The sequence below is a fragment of the Choloepus didactylus genome, chromosome 5 (assembly GCF_015220235.1).
Source record: "Choloepus didactylus isolate mChoDid1 chromosome 5, mChoDid1.pri, whole genome shotgun sequence".
Lineage (NCBI taxonomy): Eukaryota > Metazoa > Chordata > Mammalia > Pilosa > Megalonychidae > Choloepus > Choloepus didactylus.
Window position 1 is genome coordinate 13,102,142 of NC_051311.1, and position 10,337 is coordinate 13,112,478.

Below are 10,337 nucleotides of genomic sequence, written 5' to 3' on the forward strand. Positions count from 1 at the left end.
AAGAAACTGAACAGATATATAAAGCTAGCAGTCTATATTCCAATTTTTTCCACATGTCCCAACATATTACTTTGAGCCTTTTCTCCTGCCTTGCTAGATCTCATCCAGGATCAGGTACTGCATTTAATTGTCATTGCCTCTTTAAAAAAAAAAAATTGTGGGAACATATATACAACACAAACTTTCCCATCTCAACCACTCCCAAGTATACCATTCAATGGGATAAATCGCAAATCATATTGTAGTATTCTCACTACCTTCTGTTACTAAAACTTTCCCATTTCCCCAAGGAGAAACCCCCTATACCCACTATGTGTTAACTCCCCAGTCCCACTGCCCCCCACCTATGGCTATATATACTAAAATTTATGTCTCTATGAGCTTGCATATTCTATAGTATTTTCTTTATAGTTATCATGGTGCTTAAATTTAACATTCTAAATCTATAACCATCCCATTTGTTCTGAAACCGACTTAAATACTATACACAAACCATATTCCTATACCCTTCCATTCCCCCACCTTTATGTAACTCTTGTCACAAATTACATGTTCATACAATATGAGTTCAAACCACTGATTTATCATTACATTTTATGCATCTGCCTTTTATATTCTATAGGAATTAAAAAGTGGAGTTACAAACCAAAAATATGATAGCACTGGCATTCATATTTACTCACCTCATTGTCCTCACTAAAGATCTTTATTTCTTTATGCAGCTTTGGTCCATTGTCTGTTGTCCTTTCCTTACAACCTGAAGAACCTAGCACCTCTTGTAGGGTTGGTCTAGTGGTGACAAACTCCCTCAGGTTTTGTTTATCTGGGAATGTCTTACTTTCTCCATCATTTTTAAAAGACAATTTTTCCAGATGTAGAATTCTTGGGTGGCACTCTTTTGCTTTCAGATCTTTAAATATGTCATCCCACTGACTTGTGGCTTCCACGGTCTCTGATGAGAAATCAATTTTAGTGAGGGTGCCTATATGTGACACGTTACTCTCTTGTGGTTTTTAGAAATCTCTGTTTTTGACATTAGACAGATTATAATATGCCGTGGCATGGGTCTCTTGGTTTTGTTTGTTTGTTTCCTGTTTGGAGTTCATTGAACATCTTGGATGTGTATATTCATGTTTCTCATTAAATTTGGGAAGTTTTCAGCCATTATTTCTTTGAAGATTCTCTCTGTCCCTTTCTTCTCCTTCTGTGTATGTGTTACTGGTACACTTGCTGGTGTCCCACAGGCACTGCAGGCTCTGTTCACTTTTCTTTATTTTTTCTTTCTTTCTGCTTCTCAGATTGAATTTAATTTTCTTATCTTCAAGTTCACTGATTCTTTCTTTTGCCAGCTTCAATCTGCAGTTGAAACCCTCTATAGAATTTTTTTTTTTTTTTTTTTTTTTTTTTTTTTTTTTTTTTTTTTAAGCAGTTCAAATTTTATTGACCTCCCAGTTTTTAAAGAAAAGTTAAATTTAAGGTCACAACTCTTAAGTTTGATGTATTATATACAGATCGTGCAGAATATGACTATGAAGAGATACAAATTAGTCCATGCCCAAAAAGATTAGTTTACTAGAGTACAGAATCATCTTCATAAATACATATAAAATTCTTCTAAAGAGAGGAGGGGACTGTCCAGGTTTTCTGAGACACTTTAAAAGTGTTTCAAGGCACAAAATGAACACCATTGTGAATACACACATCTAGACTCTGTGTGCCTCTGATACAGCCTATCAAAGTTTTGGCTTCACATCTGTGTTATAAAACTAAATGTACTGAATGAGCTTCTGCTTCTTCGCTGAAAAACCACAGGACCTACAAACATCATGTGGATAATTACTCCAAAATATGGAGAATACAAATACGAGCACTTTATTTTAAAAAGGAAACACAAAAGATAGGTGTAAGTTTGAAAGTGTTTAAATGCTTCTATTTTGGATAATTCGTTTAAGTATCTATACAAGTTTGTTCCCAGAAGCTAATGTATCACTAGTCTCTAGTAAGAAAAGTGAATTCTAAAAATTAACATGGTTTTCAGTAATTCAAATTTCACTATTTATATAAAAACCTAGAAAGACCAATAATTCCAGTAGCTTCCAAAGATAAGCTAAAGACTCTTTACTATAATTACATTTACCAATGTTTGTCCATGTCTGTTTAATATATACACAAGGAAAATACACTCATTCTACAATTTCTTATAAAACAGCAAGTAAGGAGTAGATGTAGGAGATGTAGAAGGGGAAAGAGAATTCAAAAAGTCCTTCTCTTCAGTAACTTTCACTTCAGAATCATCAAAAAGCAACCATTTCCCTTCATACTCCTTTAAGCTTTGCACTACATATGAAATTTTGTTCTCAAATCCACTTATGTTAATGCCTGCTTGGTTAATGGATTCCTTGTTTCTATCAGATTCATGGGTCCCATTAGTACTGTTAGTCTCAGAATTTCTATTTTCAGCAAATGCTGTACTGGCAACCTTATCAGGATTAGATGTTTTGTTGTATAGCTCATAATCTGCTTTGCTCTTTTGTCCTCCAAGAAGTCCAACAGCTTCTACATTTTTTTTGTTCAAAACTTTACTTGGCTGTGTATTTCCACTGACTCTAATTGACACTTCATCATCATAATTTTCAACCACTCCCCGTGCTTCCTCCTCACTTAATGGTTCAGGCTTACCTATTTCACACATTTGGTCAACCAAAAAATTTCCCTTATCTAGTTCTAAACTGTTAAGATCAGTGACTTTAACAGAAGCGGTGTAATGGCCACTACTAATTGTAATACCACTATGCATCACAACTGCAAATAATCCATAGCTGTCATTGGTTGGCTTTGTGCTCCATTCTTCTAGAGACAATTTAAGGGGTGTCAATAAAGGAGTGTTGATCTTGGAAAGTCCACCACCAAAACAATCAAACTCCAAGCCACTAGCAGCAAAGCACTTCAAATGAATGGTTATAACTTCAGGCATTTTGTCAAACAACAGACTTCGCTCGGCTTCGGTATAATGATGGCAATTTTCACAGAAATATTTATCCTCTCCAACGATCCTCTCCACTGAAGCAAATTGTGAAATTGCCCACCTCAGTGTCTTCATTTCTGTTTTTGGCTCTGGAGAAATTTCAGAACTCTCCTCTACTTTGGAAAGCTCATCTTCTTGTACTGGTACACTGATGTCCTGAAAATCTTCTCTTCTTTCTGTTAAACTTTCACATTCCAAGCAACGAGTTCTTAATACCAGCTGACCTTGAAATAATTTCTCTACTAGCTCAAAACCAACTTGCTCCACACCTCTGTTTATGGGCTTAACTTCATTAACATTAATGGGTTTAACATTATTCCCTGAAGATTCAAGTCCACAACCATTAACCTTTAAAGTGTTACCATTTTCACACTTCCCCAAGTCCTCTTCAAGATCATATTCATTTTCTTTAGATTGTCCTTTGGATCCTTGGTTTGTTGTTATTTTTCCCAGACTACAAAATTTAGAAAGAATGCTGGGTTGCTTAGTTGTAGACTTTAACCAATTTATTTTAACTCTTGATCTCTTTTGTGAGGGCCTTGCACTCTCATTTTCAGAAGCATTCTTGGGGATTATTTTAGAAGGAATCTCTAACATATCACCTGCAGCTTTTCTTTTTGATCTAGTTTGCCTCTGGTTCTCTTCCAATGACTGGTATTCCTTGGATACTTTAGCTTTTTTCTTCATGTTACCAAATTCAGTGTCACTTTTTCTTTTCCCATTTCCTTTTGGGAGTTTTTCTTTACAATCTTCAAAATGTCTTGTATTGTCAATCTCTGTGCTGTTAATACTCATTTCTTCTATCTCATGAGGGTTTTCTTCTACCTTAATAGATAATTCTGCCACATTTTTCACTTCTTCCTTTTTTAGGAGTTGGCATGTTTCTTGAATGTTTCCCAAAATACACTGTAATACTTCCTGTGCATCATGTTGTAGATATCCTTCATACATAGGGTTGAGTTCCCTGAGTGTGTTAAGCAGTCGTCTTGGCTGAGTAGCAAGTTCATCAGTATATTTCTCTGGATTTAAGAGAAAACTAGCCTGAAGCTGTTCAACTGAAATGATTAAGGACTGTAAACTGCATATCAGTTCATAACTTGCCAACGAATCTTCTCTGCAATTTCCCTTATCTAATTTTTGGTTGGCTTCATCCTTTAGGGCTTCTTTCTTCCTTGCAATAATATTAAATAAGTTCTTCACTCCAGATTTAAAACCAGGACAGAAATATAATACCTGAAGTATACTATTAAGATAACAAGTATTGCCGAGATTATTCAGTCCCACAAATGGTAGCAAGTTCTCTCTCTTCTCGCAGTTTATGGGGGAGGACTGTGCTGCAGGAACAACTTGATCTATTTCAGATCCTCTATATTCAGCAGCTTTTTCTTCATTTTCTTGAGAATCTGTGAAATCCAAAGCTCTCTTAGTTTCCTTTTTCTGAAAAAACTTCAAGGAAAGTCTGTTTTTCTTTGATGGACTACCTCTTGAAAGCCCATTACTTTCATTTGGTATTACACCAGGCATTTTCTTTTCAAATCCCAAGGAGCTGACAAGAATTAATTTATAAGGAAAAGGTGGAATCACCAACTGTATCTGGTCATGTCCCAAAGCGAAGTCCGCGGCGGTGACGCCGACGAATCCAACAGGGATGGGTGTGAGTGCGACAGGTGAGTCCCTGCCGCGAGCCCGCCGGGTCCCCGACCCAAGGAAGGCTGGTCGGCTCCCCTCCCCTCGGGGGAGTGACCATCCGCTCCCAAGAGCGGGAACCCGGGCCGCCACTCGGTCCTGCTTTGCGCCCGCACCAACTACATTCCCAGTGAGGTGGCCGCCTGGGTCCGCCCCGGGATGGAAAGGAGCGCAAAAGTGGTCCGGCTCACGAACCCCGTGAGCCGCTAGGGTCTTTCCCACTCCACCACCGAGGGGAACTTGGCGCGTTTCCTCTATAGAATTTTAAATTTCTTTCTTACTGTATTCTTCAGCGCTGTTTGGTTCCTTTTCATAACTCTGCCATCTATTAATGTACTCTTTGTGGTCATCTATAACTTTCCTGATTTCCTTTGGTACTTTGTCCATGTTTTCCTTTTGCTATTTGGGCATATTTAGGATCATTTTCAAATATGTCCAGGTATGGTCCTCCTCATTGTTGGTTTCAGTGCTTTAATCTTAAACCTTTGCATGGGCCATCATTTCCTGTTTCTTTGTATGTTTTGTAATTGTCTGTTGAAGCCTGGACATTTTGATATCTTAATGTATTAAAACTAGAATTTAGACTCTGAGGTGGCTGTTCTTTAAGGTTGAATGCAGCTAGCATTATGACAGAGTTTGCCTTGAATACCAGGAGCTAACAAAGACAAAAGAAGGAAAACAACGTTCCCAGTCTTTGCAAATTGACCTGTGCCAATGCTCTCTTTCAGGGTTGATCCATACGAGATTGGAGAATGGCTCCAAGCCAAAGGATAGGGGCCCCCTTGATCCTTTCTGACCGCCTGTTGTCTTGGACATGTGCAGGTGGCCCAGGAATTCCCCCATTTACAGGGCTGTGAATGTCTCCACTTCCCTAGGAAAGTTTCCTCATGGTCCCAGGCATTGCAATGTATGTCCTATAGTCAGCAATCCCTTGCTGCAGGGAACTTGACTGACTGCATTCCCACAGCATTCTGTAGTAGAGCTCACTGAGCTGCCTTCTACACACAGGGCAAGTTCTAAGATAGCAAGTCCCTCAGCCCACCACCAGAAAGTTTGCACCAGACATACATGCTCAAGGGTTACTGTTATGTGCACAAGGGTTACTGTTGCCTCTAGAACCAGGACCAGGGATATCTGCGCTGTAAGCACGGGCTGGCTCCATGCTGAGCAGGTGAGGGGTGAGGGAGGGAATGGTAGGACATCCTACCGCTTTTAAGTAGCATTTTCTTGATACAGTGCTCACCTGTTACTGCCGTCCTTTAACTGTTCTCTGGAGCTTTGGGAGAGATGTTTCTGCCAGTTCTTGCTGGTTGTTCCTCTTATAGGATTTTAATTGTGACTGCATCACATTGATAAATATATTTAGGCAGAACTGTTACCCTTATATTAAGGTTTTCTATTCAAGAACAAAAATCAGTTTTTCCAGTTATTTGAACCTTTCTGTCTTGGTGTTAGTAGCTGAGGTCTATACTGTTTGGTACATAGTAAGCGCTGGGTAAATGTTTACTGGATGAATGACTATCCGTTACTTTGGGATTATCATTATTAGAGAACTTTGAAAACTTCAAGAAGTCAGTGTAGTTTATAAACAGGATTAATGCCTTTAGGAAAATGCTGTAGAATTACAGAAAAATGCTATACTATTTACCAATCTAACTCTTTAGTCAGTATTTTTTATGTATGTTACAAAAAGTCTACTGCTATTTAGAATGACCTTAAAGCTCTGTAAAATTCCAAGTAATTTTGAATCACAAGTAAACAAACTGTTATAGTTTAAAGCTGATTTACCAGAAAGCACACTTTATTGAGTCCTAGTCCTTCGAAAAAGTGTGGTTTGCATGGAGACAGAAAAGGGAAAAGATTAGGCTGGGGAACTAAATAGATTATTATTACATTAAACTAAGAAAGAGGGTATAAGGGTATGAACTAAGCTAATGACAACAGAAATATATATATATATATAAAATCAATGAAAAGAAAAAAAAAGTCTAAAATGATCCCAGAGTTTGAGTTATGTGGAGGAAAATGATGCCACTAACACAAAAAGGCAAATCATGAGGTTAGACAATTGTAAGGAAGAAGGAAAATAATCTTAATTTAACACAGGTTGAATTGGAGGTAAAGAGCAAAAATTAAAGCTCAAAGTCCCGTGCACAAGGAAGATGAATCCAAGAGGATGAGATTAAGATGATTTGGCAGTCATCTGCCCAGGGGTGACAAGACCCCGGAAATCAGTTATCTGAAAAATGTGTTTATTTGAACCCATCTTACCTCATAACAAGCTGATAAATGAAGTGTTCACTGTTACTGTAAGCAGTTTCTTCTTAAAAAAAAAAAAAAAAATATATATATATATATATATATATATATATATATAAATATATATATATATATATATAAACGCAAAAGGCGATTGTGCCAGTTTGTATACAGTATGTCCCCCAGAGAAAGCCACATTCTTTAATGCAATCTTGTGGGGGCAGATTGATTAATCTTTTTGATTGGGGGGGACCTCTGGATTGAACGTTTTCATGGAGATTTGATCCCACCCATTCAGGGTAGGTCTTGATTAGTTTACTGGAGTCCTTTAAAGGGAGCTCTCACAGAGAGCACAGAGAGAAAAATGCCGCGGGATATGCTAAGCCAGGACACACAGAGACGTCAAATGCTTGGAACCAACAGTTGCTTGCTATCGCTTTGAGATGCTAGCCCAGAGTTTGCTCCGGAGAAGCTAAGAGAGAAAACAACATCCCAAGTGTTGCTTGCTGACACTTAGAGATTCTTGGGGATGCAGACAGAAGGAGGTTTAGAGATGCTAAGCTAAGAGAAACCTAGAGACGTTTTGGAAAAGCCATTTTGAAACTAGAACCCCAGAGCAAGGAATCAGCAGATGCCAGCCACGTGCCTCCCCAGCTAAAAGAGGTGTTCCACGCGCCATGGGTCGTTCTTCAGTGAAGGTATCCACTTGATTCATGCTTTAGTTCAGACACTTTTATGGCCTTAGAACTGCAACTCTGTAACCAACTAAACCCCTTTATAAAAGCCAATTCATTGCTGGTATTTTGCCTAAAGGCAGCATTAGCAAACTGGAATAGTGATGTAGTTCTCACTTCTAAAAAATCAAATAACTACATAAAGCTGAAGGAAATCACTTAACACTAATAACTGAACTTTATAACTGGCAATGCTAAGAAAACAAGTGGGGAAATTCCAAAGACATTTATTGTAGGTTCAATTAGAGAACCCAGAAAAAAAGGAAGTTATCACATAAATCATTAACAAATAGCCCTTCTATATCACCAAACCTAATTGCTAAGTAGGAAAAGCAATAAGGTGGAGCATGTGTTAGTTTTATATTGATATGTGCCTGAAAAATAAATCAGGCTTTGAGTTTCAAATCCCCTTGCAAGACATTATCAGTCAGCTTCATAATCCATCTTTTGTTCTACTGTCAATTTTTAAGACAGTGTAGAACTAGAGAGAACACGTTAAAATGCTATTTCACTCTACTTACAAAGTCCATGTGCAAATAAACTTAGCAAAAGGTTAATTGGTTAAAATTCTAACCATTAAGCTGCAGTCAAGTACCAGCACCTTTATAATAGGAAAAGCTTCAGAAATTTAAGAGTTTGATTCTACCCACCAACTTTTACCTGTTAAAATATTTGGGTGACACAGAACACAATGCAGACTTTATTTGTAATTTTTCAATTATTTGCTCCAATTTATTTGATAGCATTCACTATAGTATGTATTCAATGTGCCATACTTCAAAATAAGCCCAGACAAAAATATTCTATAATTCATATTTTCCATTAATTTAGACTTGGCTAACCCAAATTAGATATTTTATTATACCATGTATTCTTCATAGTGTTAATGATATTCATTACTTCATGTTATATCTTTCCAATACTCTCTTTAAAATATCTCAGCACCAAATTCTAAAAGCTTAGAAACTTGGCTGTGAAAACAATGCTTAAATGCATTCATGTACAAGTAGACAGGGAAAGTAAATAATGCCTTAAATCTATCTTTGATCCCAATGAGAACTTAACTGTGGGTGAATATATGCACACACACACACACACACACACACCATAAAACATAAGACTCACATTAAAATATGAAAAGTGCATTTCCTTTTACTTTGTTGGGATTTTATACATCCTGTACCATCGATATTACAGATTAAAAGATTCCATCCAAATAGACATTTTCTGGGAGTTGCTCCATGGGAATTCCAGAGGAAAGTTGTAATGTTTATATTCTTTGGAATCTATATCTGCAAGTAATTGAACTCAGCATGGAAACCAAAATAAGCCTTGCAAGCATTAAACATTTTTTTCCAACATTATCCCAAAGCAAGAAGTGATTTCTGGTCATGTTTTATTCCCTTCCAAGTATAAATTATAAATAATTTCTCATTAATAAAGTCTCGTATAAAATTATATGAAGTCATGGCCTGATGTTTCCTGTTGATAGTTTTAAACTACCTAAACTTTATTTACTTCTTTATTAAATGTTAAGAACACTCTTCAGAGTATGTAAGAATCAGCTTCTGGACCTTTGTGGATATTAAATCAGTCAAATTTTATGCAACACAACAATGGGAACTTATGGTAGTCAAATCTGCTTAAAAAGCAGTGATCTAAAAATTACACGGTATCACCAGTTTAATCCTCTAAAAGCATGGCTTTAATTTTGTTTGTTTCTTTGCACAAAAGCCTTCAATTGTTTATCACTGAAAATATACTCAACTTCCCTGGTTTCCCATGGCCAGTCCTAAACAGTCTTGCTCTAAGTTGCCTCTTCTGCTCTGTGTCACAGTGGGAACTACATGCCAGACAATCTGGACTTCCAGCTCTCCAAACATGCTTCCCTCTTTCCTGACTCCTATTTAAGCTGTTTCCTTTTCCCAGAATGATCGCCCCTATACCCCTCCCTCCATCTACCTACTCTCCCTTCAAGACTTACCCATTTGATGAAGCCTTTTCCGATCATCCCAGTCAGAACTGGTTTCTTCCTTTATATAGCATTTTGAATGTTCTACTCCGACATTGTTTACTGAAGGGACTGAACCCAGATATGACAACAGCTACTCACCAATTTAATGCCAAACTCTGGAAAGTAGACCTTTTAACTTGGACAAACTACAGCTGCTTGGATGCTCCTTGTGCTCTGTTGCAGATGTTCATTGTGCTTACTTACATAATAGATGCGAATGTAGCCTTTCTCTACTCTGGCACTATCAGGCTGTAAGTTGTTGGATAGTGGTGTACTTCTAAGGCCAAGTAATTTCTAGGCCAATGGTTTTGAACAATGTAATTCTGCTCTCACCTGACTCTAGCCCTAGAACAAAAGTAAGGAAAGGCAAGGAGTAAGTGACAACAGAAAGAAAGTCCCACTTCAAGTGTCCTTATTTTTTCTTCTCTCTGATCACTGAAGGGTTTGTAAGGAAGAGTAAACATTGTTTTCCTAGAAGTTCTCAGGCTAATTCTCATTTCCTAGAATGTCTCTGGCCAAATCTCGTATTTTTCCTGAAGACGGGTAATAATCCCAGAAATTACAGGCTATTAAACCTGGAATGATAGACACTCGAAATCAATCTGATCTAGGTACTTTC

At 37.5% G+C, this 10,337-nt stretch overlaps 1 protein-coding gene across 1 annotated transcript; it reads right to left on the reverse strand.

Moving 5' to 3' along the window:
• Positions 1-1,467: 1,467 nt before the first annotated feature.
• Positions 1,468-4,914, reverse strand: LOC119534807 (ubiquitin carboxyl-terminal hydrolase 1-like). Its single transcript, XM_037837365.1, has one exon. It carries the CDS (start codon positions 4,547-4,549, stop codon positions 2,189-2,191), a length of 2,361 nt encoding a protein of 786 aa, XP_037693293.1. The 5' UTR covers positions 4,550-4,914; the 3' UTR covers positions 1,468-2,188.
• Positions 4,915-10,337: the final 5,423 nt, after the last annotated feature.